The 14713-nt window shown below is 38.3% G+C and overlaps 1 protein-coding gene across 38 annotated transcripts in view; it reads left to right on the forward strand.

The window, feature by feature from the left end:
* shot (dystonin-like protein short stop) overlaps positions 1-14713 on the forward strand; it is a 483119-nt gene that overhangs the window by 241262 nt on the left and 227144 nt on the right. For 34 of the 38 annotated variants that reach the window (XM_065235632.1, XM_065235641.1, XM_065235648.1 and 31 more), the window contains exon 2: positions 200-1152. The exons of the other annotated variants lie outside the window; for them this stretch is intronic. In XM_065235632.1, the coding sequence (XP_065091704.1) occupies positions 795-1152 (358 nt within the window). In that variant the 5' untranslated portion in view covers positions 200-794. The remainder of the gene's footprint in view (positions 1-199; positions 1153-14713) is intronic. 38 annotated transcript variants of the gene reach the window in all.

Genomic DNA, 14713 nt, shown 5'->3' on the forward strand with positions numbered 1-14713 from the left:
CTTGCATGTGTTTCCCATTTAGCAGCTTTGTCGTCATACGTATTTGTGTGTATGGGTATGCGTTCCAGCAGAACAACCACCTGAGCTTGAAGAACACTCCGGTCGCTTCTTCAGTCTGTGCTCGAACTGTCCCTCTCTCAGGTGTGCGGTGCGTGATTTAGTGATGAATTCACCTCAGCATATCTTTCCCCATTTTCAGTTTTTTAGTTAGCTACAACCGAAAAATACGAACACCACACGAAGATTGTGTATTTTTTGTGCGTTGCATCCAAAAAATATTTCAAAAAGCAACAAAGTAAGTTCCGAAACCGGACAATGTCCGCCGCGGGACTAAGCGATTGAACAACAACAACGACGACGACGACTTGGAAGCGGGACGCAGAGTGAGTGAGAGATTCTTTGAGAAATTGTGCGGAACAGCGACACGCGAAGAAGAATTCCCGAAGTGCTGCTGAAAAGTGGTATTTCCCGTTGGTGTGTGCGCGGCCGAGCGAGCGAACGAGTGTCTGTGCGAGTGAATCTGCGGACGAGCTAAAATATGCGAAACTTGGCAATAATCATAAGTTTTCTCGAGAAGTGAATTGTTAATTAACCCGAAGCAAGAAGAAGAAATCATTAGAATATTAAGTGATCTGATCGAAATTAGAATAAAGAGATAAAATCGTGCCATCAACGAAGAAGTCTGTGAATGTCAAAAGTGAATTTGCAAGCGATTTTGATCGAATTCTGCTGAAAATTTCAACGCAACCATCGAAAGCGAAGCGATTGTATCGCGCACATAGAAAGTGAGAGCCATGTCTACACAGTCCTACTACAAGGATCGACTAGGGTTCGATCCGCGGGAGGCCTTGTACGACAACAATAACGGGGACGTATCTCCGCCGCTCAAGTCGCCCCAACATCGACACAGTGTTAGCGGCAGCGGCGGCGTTAGTCCGGCCGGAGGTTTCTCCGGTACGAAGCATTACTACACCAACAACAATGGAGGATCGCCAAGTCCGAGCAATGGTGGCGGGATTGGCGGCGATTACTACCACCGGACACCGGCCAAACGCCACAAGCACTCGTTCAGTGGCGCTTCGCCGGTGACCGGATCACCGCTGAACGTCACCAGTCAGGGCGGCTACGAGGATGCATTGACCCAGTTCAAAGGTACACAGTTGATGACTATTTGGGAACGTTTTGTATGGGATACGATAGGTACGGCATAGACGGCGCAAGAGGACCCAATTCGGTTTGTTTGTTCCTGTTTGACGTTGGATGTTTGTGTGTGTTTTAATTTCGATGTTGGCAAAACTAACGGACCCGCTCTCGGGTCTGCTAACAGCTGCTCTTTCTCTGTGCCCTAAACACTCAAGTTGATATGCGTGCGACGAATCCAAGATCTGCAAACATTCGCTCCGGACGACGAGCAAGCAAATCTTCGATCTTCGTACAACGGACAGCAATTTCCTGTCGCCGACTTCACGCTTTTCTTGCATGCCACATGTTTGTTATTCATGGGTTCAAATTGAATGTTGATGACGGCGAATCGCGTGAGTCAAACGTTTTCAGCTGATTAATCGGGATTTTTCGTACTGTACGTGCGGTGTCTTCATCGGGTGAAGTCACATAGACGTGTTTTTATTTTTTTATTTGAGGAATTTTCGTGGAAGATATTGACGATGTCTTTCGGTCAGCATGAATTGACTGACAAATGACATCAATTAAGCAATTTGGAAGAGCTGAGGTCTCGGTTCGAGGTTTTCGGAGACAGTAATGATTGGAATTTATGAGTTCCGAGTGTGCTGGGTGTCATGTTTCAGCTGAAGGAATGATTCTATTTGAACATTAGTCAACAATATTTTACGTAATCAACTTTCCATTACTTGATGAAGGGACTATCGAGTTTTAAAATCCCTTTCCCTTAAAATCGACATGCAGTTAAAATTGAATTTGTATCAGCCTAAATACGAATAGTTAATTTAAATGTAAACCAATTTTTTAAACAATAAAATTACCTTCAATCCGTTATTAACTTTGTTTAAAAGCGGCGTCGGCAATGTAGTGGTAACCGTGATTGCCTCTCACCCCAGCAGGCCTGGGTTCAATCCCAGTCGGCACCGCATAACATCTCTGATCACGCCTTTCTTCGGAACCCAAGTAATATTGCAGGTTTTATTGCTGTTTTATAGCATTCTACAAGTCTAAATCGTGGTCTACAGAACCAAAATTGTTACTTGGGAAGGGAAGTAAAGCCATTGGTCACCGGTTCATTAGTTGATGGATCGATACGTAGGGTCCAGGTGTAGAAACTGCCTCCCTGGCGTCGGTAGCATTGGTGCTCTGCACGGAAAACAAGATCGTCGGAAAACAAATCAAGGATATCATATTACTAATCGTTATTTTAAATTGAAAATTATTTTTAGACATCTATAACTAAAATCACCCAATTGGGTTCATTATATTGAAAAAAAAAAATAATCGGTTTTTATCTGAAAGAGCTTCGTTTTCTGAGCACAACGATATCCCATGGACTTACATCTCGATTATAAATAAATATTTGAAGCAAAATAATGACTTCACTGTTTGACACTAAACTAAAAATTCACTCCCAAGTCCTCCCGAGGGGCGCTAAGAAAGTGATTTTTGCTCATTTAATAGCACTTATTTAAAATAGTTCCTGTGTCCCAAATTTGATGAAATTTTGCATTTCGTTTCCAGATTACGAATATGCATTTACTTCAACACCCCTGAAGAACCCAATTTGTGCTATCTGAATAGGTTTTTCATGACCTTTCTGAATATCCGTTCCACATTTGCTCAATTTTGTGCTTTTGTGCTAAAATTGATAATTTTTATGACGATCGTTTTTTTTTTCGGTTATATCTAGGAGCCACCTAGGGTAGCGATTTAGTCTTAATCTATAGCGCATAAAATGTGTATGGATATTGAAACAGATCTGTACAACGACCCAGTAGTATGCCATTATAGTGTTCAACTTTATAAGTGCTATAAAAAATCTGTAATGAAAATATAGAACCACCCTAGCATATTAACATTTGAAACTTTATTTTGAAAGCAAATTGTGTATTCAGAGGAATCAAATTTCTGTAAAGCTATGTTGGTTACGATCATAAACAATTATTTTTATTACGCTGGGTTTTGTATGGATTTGATCAAATTAACCCAACGTACAGACGAAGCGTTAAATAGCCTTAACTATTTTGGCATTTGAAAACAAGTTACAAATTTCAATGCCATTTCAACAATTTATGGAAGTGTTTTCACTATAGACCACAATTCTAGGGTAATTTTGACCTAGTGTTTTCAGACCATTTCCGCGATATTTAGGTCGTTTTGGCCTTTTTTGGCGTTTTAGCGTCATTTTGTCGGAATTTGCCTAGAATTTTAACACTTGCTGTTGCTGTTGCTGTTCTACAATTTTTTACATTTTTTTTTTTTTGCAATTTTGAAGTGTGCAATTTGAAAATTTAAAAATGATAATAAGCTTTGGGACACACATTTAAAAAAGAAATATTTGTTTTGCTTTGTATTCATCACAATTCTTTCGAGAAGTAGCATTAATTTATTTCCATAATTTTCTTAAAACTCCTCATATATCTCCTTGAGAATTTTCATGGGAATTCCTTTAAAATTATCAAATGAAAGGATTTTTTAATCTCTTGGAATTTTCTTGAAACTCTCCTTTGAATTTTCTTTGGAAGTTTCTTGAAGATCTACTCAGAATTTCTTCGGAGATATGGGCAACATTTTGCTCTGAATTATCCTCGTAGGAACCTTTCCGGAAATTACTTAGAATTCCCTCTAAACTTCTATTAATTCTCATAGATTTATTAAAAAAAACTTTATCTATAATTATACTTTAATCGAATTATTATCGATATTCCCTTGGAGTTCTCCTTGGTTGGTTGATTGATTGATGGACTGATTCACATTTAATAGATTTTCAGACGTAAGTGATTATTGGGGCAAGTATCACGATTGTCATAATTAAGTTCGTTGTAGGCTTAGTCCAGATTGAAATTTCATTCAAATTCCCTTAGAATGCTCCCTGCTCCTTGAAAAAAATCTGAAATTATCTGAGAGATTAACCTTTGCCTTTTTCAAAGAATTATCTCAACAATTCCTGTTCAGTTCTCTTCAAGATTCATTTGGCATCTTCATCAAAATTCGTTTGACATTTCTTTAAAGAATCATAAAAAATTCCATGTTTTGATTACAAATGAAGAATGATTGATTTCTTTATTATAGAGACTTTCAGCCGTTGGCGTCAAACAAATGAAGAAATTTTTAGTTTATTCGGTTTATTTTACTACAAGAAATTGCAGTTTCAATACCGATACTCAAAAAATTGGCGTTTGCTCAAATTTCATACTCTGCCAATCATGCTCAAAATCATACCGATAAGTCTTGAATACTTTACCAATCTGCAGAAAATATTTCAAAATATTTCATAAATATCTGAAAAAGTTACAGCTCTTTAAAAAACTTTGATGAGAGAAAAAAAATACGAAGTGATAAACTTTTGTCCGGTGATGTAGGGTTTTTGATCTAATTTCCGTCCTACTAAGGACATCCCGCACTTTACCACGCTTTTTGGAAAGCATTTGAACAAAACATGGAATGTTTTCATCAAAGATAACTTCTAAATTTATTCACCTTTCCATACGTACAGTTGGATTTGATAAAGAGTCAAACAATGTTGAGATATTATTAAAAATCTAACACTGCTTCTTGCTTCTAAATTCTAAATACGCGTTTCAATTCCGTCCAAACGCATTGAAACGCCATTAGATTTTCTTCGTCCTACGGATAAACGGAGAAAAGGAGCGCTTCTTTTGTTTTGAGAACAATGAGCGTAAATATGCATACAATGCACTCTAATAGGATTTATGTCGTAGCTAATGAACTAACGCATCAGAACAAACGTATTATTGTTTTGTGCATGGTGAAATCATTGATATTATTGATGATTTCTGCTCGATAGAACGGAAATGGGCGATTACGACGATCCCTTTTTTGAAAAGACTAAATTTCTTAATGAATTCTGGATTATTTTTCTGAACTTCTTGGGAACTTCTTTGGAAGTTAATAATTATCTGATTCAATTCAAATGATGCGAATTCTTATAGCATAGTAATTTTATCTTTGATTTTCTTGAATTTCTTTTGGAATTTGGTAATCCTGAAAGCTACTCAAAGAGTAAATATTTCTCCAATAATTCAGGCCCTTTTGAATTTGTCGAACAATTTTGTGAACTCTCTTTAGTAGGGTAAATGTCTGTTTCAGCACCCATTGACTGTTTTCGTCAACCAAAATATAAACATTAATTTCCCTGTATTTTCCCATCAAAACACTTCGCTGAATGTATTCAAACGATTCCTTAGTCTTTCAGCTTCAATCTGATTACATTTTGGAGACTGAGCAAACCTGTTATGTCAGGTTTTTCTTGAAATAAAATATACGCACAACAAAAAGCGGTTGATTTCGCGTTGCCGATAATAGAACAGCAGGCTAACACGCACTTCAGATGGAAAGGTTGCCGAAGAAAAAGAGAGAAGTTTGGAGCGTTGTAGAAACGTTTTCAAACTGGTCTGGACAATGAATTTGCTACAGAAGCAAGCAGTAAAGAAATTTAAACAAACAAACATGACATATGTTTGCGTGACGCTGAGAAAATGCTAATAGAAGCGCGGACGCTGCTTAGATTGACGAGAATATGTAAATTCCCCTACTTAAGTACATAATTAGTCATTTGGATTATTAGTGGATGTAATGTAGAAAGATAATGGATCACATTCTCCCCAATTAGGTACAATCAGTTTTAAAATATAGATCTGATCCATCCAAATTTTTCCTTCCTCGAAATGCATGATTATTGGAATAAACACTTTGTAGCTCCGGTTAGGTCTGTCATAATGATTGTTATCGAATCCATACTTAGATCGAATGTATTTATATAGCCAATGCTGATTTTCAGCAAACCGATTAAATAGAATTACATTCGACGTTAGACGTTCCAAATACGTTCATTTGTTGTCTGTATTCCAAGACTGATTACTCTAATCTTTGGTTTCTACTGATTTATGATTGAACGCATTCGTTCTCGTGTTTGTTTCTGTATCTTTACCATTCGTAAACAATCCCTGAGTGGAAATCTACCGGACCATATAAGACCCTCTACATCCCGCTACTGCGGGACCTTGTTCAACTCGGAAAGTTGACCCACCTACGCCAACACCAGGTTGTGCTGGTCGAGAGCGCGTTGGGGTTCGGACTTGTGCTTCGTAGTCACATACATTGTCCATAGTAGGTCACTCACAACACGAGACACGAACGAGAGATACCGTGACCTAGATCAGCGCTAAGATGGATGTGGGAGCATCCGGAGAAGGAAAAGTATCCAATTCCGCCACCGCAGCCACCGCCATCGTCGTCTTCGTCGTTATGGCGGCTTACCTTCAAAGTCTGCGTGGCTAAACTTCAAACCCGTGTGTGGGTGTTGTTTCACGGAAAACACACCAAAAGAGTAATAAAATATATTAAACACTTGAGGGGGGAGGGGGATAGCAGCAGCAGATCAAGAACAATCCAAGGTCAGGAAGTGTATCACCACCAAAGACGGATTGTCGCGAGAAATCGGATCCAGTGTCCGAGAAAAGATGGGAACCCTCGATGATTTAATAATTAGAAGGGTAAACACAATGCGGTGTTTCAGTTTCTTCCCCGTCTCTTTTGGATCATTTTAGTCCGCTGGTGGTTTGGGTGCTCGATGACACACAATTCATCACTCAAGTACCTAACGAAGTGCGCTCTGGTTGCCAGACTGGTTTCAAATGTCGGTTTTAGAAGAAGATAAGCTGGAGGGGTGAACGCGCGGTTTCCTTCGTCGTTGTCGTCATTGCAGATGACGAAATTCGTCGCTGCGTTGGTATACATCTTTTGTTTCCTCTCCTCGAAGTGGTTGATTTGTAAACAATCGCCTTTTTTGTGATGATTCGGCGTTCAGGGGGTTTCTTTTTTCGAAACGCATTTGATACCAGCTGATGTAGATAGGATTACGACGGTTCGTCAGAATTCGACCGTTGATGAAACTCTCGAGTGTTTTTCTTCACGTCAATTGTTTGAGTTTTTCAGTTGTCCACTTGAGATGTTCGGAGATTTGGACACCAACTTTCACATGGGGTAGTTCGAAATTCAGGCTGTTTTGATGGACTTTTAGATGCAGTTTCGGACGGATTAAGTGAATTCACTTTTGCAATTCGTTTTCTCAAAACAACGCTGACTTTATCCTGGCAAAGCTCACCAACAGACATGCAACGTTGAGAGGGAGCCAGTATTTTCCACCGCCAATGGTGGATTTTCTCCCCAAGTTTGTTTGCAAACTGTTCGCAGCTGTCATATACATGTGCCTTCTCTACCATGAACGAAAACTGTGTACGTGAATCCACCTTTCACGCATATAACAATTCTACAATTCTCGTTGGTTATTATTTCGCTCATATCGGTGCAGTTGTAAAAACACACACCAACCCGGGTGGGCTCTTATCGTTCCGAAATGGGTTGTAAAAATATTACATACTCTGGCGGATCTCTTTTGTTGTTATCAGCGGTTGCGCGTGATTCCGAAAGGTGTTCCGAAAGCCGACACGAGCTACGGAATGTTGTCGGCACGAGTTTTCCTCTGAAATAGTTGAAGGGAAAAAGTTGACCGCGTGCAGGATCCGCAAAGCGTGAAGAATGCATTCCACCGACTGACGAAATTTAAATGGGGCTTAACTGAAAAAAAAGAGTGCAGTAATATAACCGCTTCGGTCGGTCGCTCGGTCAGTTGGTATCCATTTCAAGCGAATTCAGGGCCATGACGAAAGTTCCCATGAATCATTTCTATTTTACGGCGATTACCGCAATCCAATCTATCACTCCAAAAGCGTCGAAAAGACATAGTGTTTTGGTCGATTCTTATCTGAAATGGTTTACCTTTGTAGGTTTAAGTTGTAGGTGCATGTCAATTGACTAATCGGCTCACGTTTTGCGATTCGATCGGAGTCGAGTGGAATCAGACTACAACCTTATAGACACGCTGATTGATGCGATCGTGGTGTAACCGAAAATGTGTCCTCTACATGACAAAAATGGGTAGATCGATCGATCAAGTGTCGGCGTTGGGAAAACAAGTGCGTGTTTATTGACGGTGTCACCACGCAACAAAAGGGACTTGCAAAGATCCGTTCGTTTCGCCATTCCGAGCACGAATGGCAACTGCGACGGTTACGCCACCAATAATGGCGTCTGCAGAAGATTATGATTTCGCACCCGAAGGCGCTTCCACAAAATCCGATCATTTCGTATTCTCCTCGTATCAAGATGAATAATGGCCATAATTTGTTTTTAATCTTCAAACGCAGAACACGTACACCGGGTCCACTCACTTTTCATGTTCCTTCGCCGAATGCGGCACATATAAGCCTTAAAATTTGTATTATATCAATTATATTAGCGCACTTCGTTCGCCTTCACATTGCAACAGAAACTGTAGAACATAAACGAACGGCGACAATAGCAAAATCTGGCTACCTAATAGAGCCAAGGTGTCACAGTCAGCCGGTGTCATTTTGCCATGACCTTCCGCATTGCTGTTTTATGTCGCTGCCTACATACTACCTGTGGAGCCCAAAGGTTTCGAATGCAAATTTGTATGTCTCCTTTGCAAATCTGCGCGTTGTTGTCGCGACGACGGGTAGGTTGAAAACCACACAAAATGCGGAATTTTCCAACTGAAACGTGTGGGGGTTCACAAACGAACGATAGTTACAATTCAACACAACAGCGACTGAAAGTGGTTTTATCTTTCTGTCTTTCACGTCCTACGGTTGTGACTGTTGAGTATTAACCTCTATTTACAAACAAACAGTGGTGATAAATGTGATTAGCAGAAGGAATCAGACTGTAACTTGTGCACTGATGACATAAGAAAGTCAACATGCAAAGCAAGTTGGCTGGCACTTTATAGTCATATTAACAAATTAATTGAGGTAGAAAGCCGATGTAGAATTGCGGGAAAATTTAAAAGTTGATGTGGAAAGCCTGAGTTTATACGCCTGTGGTGAGATCGAACGCTACTTACTAATTTAAATTCTGCCGAAAATGTCCGCATTCACAAAATTTAATGATATACAACATTTGTATAGAATAACATCGATTGATGTGTCGCATTTTGATTGTTCTCCTGAAACGCCAATGTGATTTTGGGCACTCAAAATAGCTACCAATGATAATTCATGCGCACGTTAAAAAGTGACCATCACTTCGGAAGCTCCCAAAACATGTACCGATGTGGGCAATGTGGTCCGGGACTCTTAACTGGGAACTGGAATTTTGAAGTTCTCTGCAATAATTTCTGAGAAACTTGGTATGATGAGTGAATTTCTGATATGATATGAACTGTTGGACACTTGAAGATTTTCAGAATGACACCTGATCAAGCTGAAGTCTAAAACAAATATCTTGAGGATTTTTCGAAGATTAATGATTACCTGGATGTATTTTGAATAATTACCGAGCAACTTGTAATTTGCGAAAATATCTGGGAGATGTCAATGTAAAATGAATAGTCAAACTGAATTCTTGAACAAATATCTAGATGATTTTTTTTTGAGATTTAGGACCACCACGATATGGATTATGGAATGCTTGGATATCCTTAGAATGATACCTGATCACTCTAAAATCTTGAAAAAAAAAACATCTTGAGGTTTTCAAGCTGATCTCTTATCACTTGGTGTTATTTTAATCTTGAGGATATTTTGAAAATCTTTGTTCTTTCGCACAATTTATTAGCATCCGGGTGTCTTGAAAATGCACGGGAGAAGTGTTTTGAATTTTCGAACACTGGAATTTTTGGAGTTATTTGTGATCACCTTGAGGTCTTTGCAATGAGTTCTGAGCAACATGGCTTGAGTTGTTGGATACTTGAAGATGGTCAGAATCATACCTTATCAAGCTAACGTCTAAAACAAATATCTTTTTTTGGAGATCTATGATACCTTGTAGGTCTTTTGAATAATTTCTGAGTAACTTGGCATTTGAGAGAATATCTGAGAGATGTGATTTGAAGATCTTCAGAATGATGCCTGGTTAAACTGAAGTCTTGAACAAATATTTCGAAGATTTTGTTGAGATTTATGACCTCCTGCCTTCCGAATAATTTCCGAGAAATCTGGTATCTTGAGAGGACATCTGGGAGATATGATTTGAATTGTTGTGCAGTTTAAATCTTCAGAATGATACCTGATTAAACTGAACTCTTGAAAAAATACCCTGAGGAGTTTTTGGAGATGTTTGAACACTTGTAGGTATTTGGAATAATTTCTGAGCAACATGATATTTGAGAGAATAACCGGAAGACGTGATTTAACTTGTTGAGCCGTTGCAGATCTTCACAATAATACCTGATCCAGCTGATGTCTAAAACCAATATCGTGAGGATTTTATCTATACCTCAATCTATATTCGAGGTTTAATCAAAATAGAGCTATTTTTAACTTTTTGACACGTTTCTGCACAGTTTCATTCTATTTCTTAAACATTTTCCCATACAAAATTTTGAGCTCTCCCGCAAATCCAGATCTTATCCAAATTCGATAAAAAAATTTGCACAGTTCTAGGGAGCAGAGGGTTGTTATATTGACCACCCTAGTGCCCATTTTTCCACTCAACAATGTCGGTGGCTTCTTCTTCTTCTTCGCATTTCAAGCTTATTGCATATCGCATATTAGCTTATTGCGTGCTCTCAATTTAGTGTTCTAGATGCACTTCCACAGTTATTAATTGCGAACTTTCGATGCCTGTACCATTTCTGCATTAGTATAATTGTGTGGCAAGTACAATCATACTCTATTGCCCAGGGAAGTCGAGAAATTTTCCAACCCGAAAAATTCCTAGACCGGACCGGGAATCGAACCCAGCCACCTCCAGCATGGTCTTGCTTTGTAGCTGCGCCTTTACTGACTGAGCTAAGGGAGGCTCAATGCGTTGTCGGTGGCTTCAAAGCATCAAATGAGCACATCGAGTTTTCATATATTCACTCAAAATTGTCGGTGGCTTCAGCCATTGATAAAGAAAGTGAGATGAATATTGATCGCCAAAAATCAGATCGAAAGTTGTTTTCCAGTTACTGCTATATGTGACCATGATTAGGAAATAGGAATTAAATAATTTTTAAACGTTCAATTTGGGCACATAAACCCCGTGCAATTAATGTTCATCATCTCTTGAACTGTCTTTGATAAGCGACCACGAAGTAAAAAATGGCACGATTATCCGGGTGATTCGTTTAACCGTGTGAATTTTCTTTCAAGCCTCTGGATAATCGAGTATTGCAAAAACCATTCTTGCTTCAAGTTCGGAATTCTCAATCGTTATTTCAGGATGCCAAAAATTAAGTCTGAGGACTAAACAAATAGCAATGTCCGGGGGGAATACCTTTCACCATCCCTCTCCAACGGGGTAGCTTGGTAAAGAGAGATGATTTACCCGATTCGTACCTTCCTCAAAGTTGTCCTGGCTCACTTTCTACTCTCTATATACAATTTTCACACTGCCGTACTCTAACGGAACTATCAACTCTATACTTTCATCTCCTCATCTATAGTATAAAATGACCACTTTAAGTCTGTCATTTGAAACTTGGCATCTTCAACTATGTATAATGTCCTAGAGTTTTGCTAATTTGTCAAGCCCAAGTCCGGGATAATTTCCCAAAATGATGCATATGAGAATCCCAAGAAGTTTCTAAACCTTAGACACGGGATTTTTTGTTAGCTTTTCCAATCTACAAGTGTTTTTCGATGTCCACAATCTTCTGGAATGCTTCTCAGATTTCACATTCAAATTCCCTCTTGAGTCGTTCTTTGAAACCCTCTCGGAAATCTCTTTAAATTCCCTCATATGGATTATGAATTCTCTTAAGCCGTTGGTAAGTGAAAGCTGGCGTCCGAGCTGATCAGCAAAAGGAATAACAATAATAAATAATAATAAAATCTTTTGTCCGCTCGGTTGCCAGCTTTCACCTTGCCATGCCCCTAGAAATTACCGTGGAACTATCTTTGGCTTAAAATTTTGCATAGAAGTGCTTTAATCAGTGTCGTCTGTTTTTATCATTTACCATCGCACGCAAGGAGTAGCGCTTCAATCCAGTGTAGATGAATTGCGTTTGTTTTGAAAACCTTCACTGTCACGTACGAGCGAAATGCACAAATGAGTCCATTATACATCAACGAATACGCGTTTGTTGATATTGACCAGTGCTTGATTATCCAACCCAAAATTGTCAAAATCAGAATCGATCCTCAAAAGCAAAATAATCAAATTCATTTTGGGAAAAATGATTATTTTGAATATTGTCGACCCAGAGCCTAAAACAACGATATTATCATTAATTCAGCATGAGGAAATGTGCGTAAAAACCAACACGACACGTTCTTCACCGCCATATTTGTGTGAAATGAAAATAATCATCACCAAGATGAAGACGAATAATTATATTGACAATGTGATAATGAACATCCAGCTACAAAAGAAGAAAAACAAATGTTGACTTCGATACTCAGAGGTTGCCTTGATCAAGAGAATGTTTTTATGTCAAAATTCAAACTCATGCAGGTAGTTGGTCTATCTGTTAAGGTTGTCTTAATTTTCAGCTAAGTTGAGTGTAGAAGAAATGATTTTTATCAGCACTGGCTTTCATTGCATTCAGCATTGGAATTCAACCATCGATATTCCTTCTAAGCTCTCTTTAGAATTCTCTTTCATTGATTGATTGAATGATTGATTGATTGATTAATTGATTGATTAACATTTAATAGATTTTCTACCTGATCATTAGGGGTAGTGTCAGAATGGTATCCGTATCAGCATTAAATTTGTCGTAGGGTTCAATCACTTTGAATTCTTCAAATTCTTTTAGAACGCTCCCTGAAATTGTTTCAGAGTGGCTTTAGAATTGCTTGGAATTCTGCTCATTATCTCCATAACAGTCTATTCAGAACTATCTTGTAATTCACATTTAGTTGTCCTTACAGTTTTTCTGAAATGCTTCACAACATTGCCAGGAATTTCTAGTCACATTTCGTTGGAATTGTCCTCAGAATATTTTTTGAACTATCCTCAAAAGAAAGAGAATTGTAGGGGTCCGGAGTTCTGCTCAAAACCATTTGGCATTCTCATCCTAATTCTCTAGACAATTCTTCAAAGTGTCCGAATCCTTAAATTTTGTTAAAGTCCAAGAGTAATGAATGATTTATTTTTTAACACACCATAACACGATGTGTAAAGGCAACCTTGCGATGAGAATTCAATTTCTTAAATCCATGGTGGGTTTTGACCTTAATTATATACTGACCACTTTCGGGAAAACGCCCGTATCAAGTCCAGATTTTGCCAGAACCTCAGTATAAGCACCATCGAACTTGTTTTTGAATTTAGATGTGATTTGAGGTGTCGCGTGATGGGTCTTAGGTGAAAACGCTGTCAAACGAAAAAATGATCTTGTAGCCATTTTTTAATCATTATGTTCAATACAATTTCAAAAATTACCCCATTGATTCTATTACATTCCCCAGAAAACTATTCTCCCGAAAACCATTCCCTAGAATGCACAATTCCCCAGAATGCACCATTCCCCAGAATGAACCATTCCCCAGAATGTACCATTCCCCAGAAAAGTATGCCATGTATCAGATTGACTATTTTTTGTTTATTATAGTCACTCCTGGAACCTTCTTTCGCGTATATAAAAAGAAGATAAAACTTTTTAATGTGTCAAGGGGTTTTAGGAGACCCTAATGGATCAAGCGGTTTTCCCTTCTTTGAAAATATAAGAAAAAGAAATAATTAATTCTTTGAATATGCTTGCTTTTCTGGGGAATGGTACATTCTGGGGAATGGAATGCTGGAGAATGGAATGCTGGGGAATGGTTTTCTGGGGAATGTTATAAAATCACCCCATTAAATAGCAGACAGAAGTGCCAATACTTAAGTCGACATGCTCAATAAAAAAAATTGTGCAGGCACGATAAATAAGTAAATTGAACCAGTAAATTTTTAAATTTTCTCCATAAAACAATACTGATCCAAAAAAAGAGAAAATGTCCCCTACAAAAGTTATTAAATGTTCCCTAGAAAATACTGAAATGTTCCATAAAAAATATGAAATGTACCAATAAAAAAGATAAAATGTTTTATAAACATCAGCGATTTTTATGGAACATTTCATCTTCTCCCGAGCAGGAGAAAATAACTAATGAATACCTAATTCTGATCTGATACCAAAATTTGGTATTGACCAGTATGACATAAGAGGTAAAATACCAAAGAATAATACCAAAAAATTACATGCAAAATACTTTGTCAATACCAAAAATTGATATTTGGATACCAAAAGAATACCTGGGTGGTAATGTTTTGGTATTGCATTAACATAATTTGGTATTGGAATGGTATTGCGGGAAAAATTTTTTGGTATTATTTTTTGGTATTTTACCTCTTATGTCAGGCTCATCCATACCAATTTGAGGTATCGAGATATTCGTTCCTGCTCGGGATAGTATTGTGGGAACATTTTTTGGTATTCTACCTCTTATGTCAGGCTTATCCATACCAATTTGAGGTATCGAGTGATTCGTTCCTGCAGATTTTCGTTCCCGAGCAG

This window comes from Ochlerotatus camptorhynchus, unplaced genomic scaffold, assembly GCF_037179485.1.
Source record: "Ochlerotatus camptorhynchus isolate MF236.1 unplaced genomic scaffold, CSIRO-AGI_Acam_v1.1 ptg000503l, whole genome shotgun sequence".
NCBI classification, from domain to species: Eukaryota; Metazoa; Arthropoda; class Insecta; order Diptera; family Culicidae; genus Ochlerotatus; species Ochlerotatus camptorhynchus.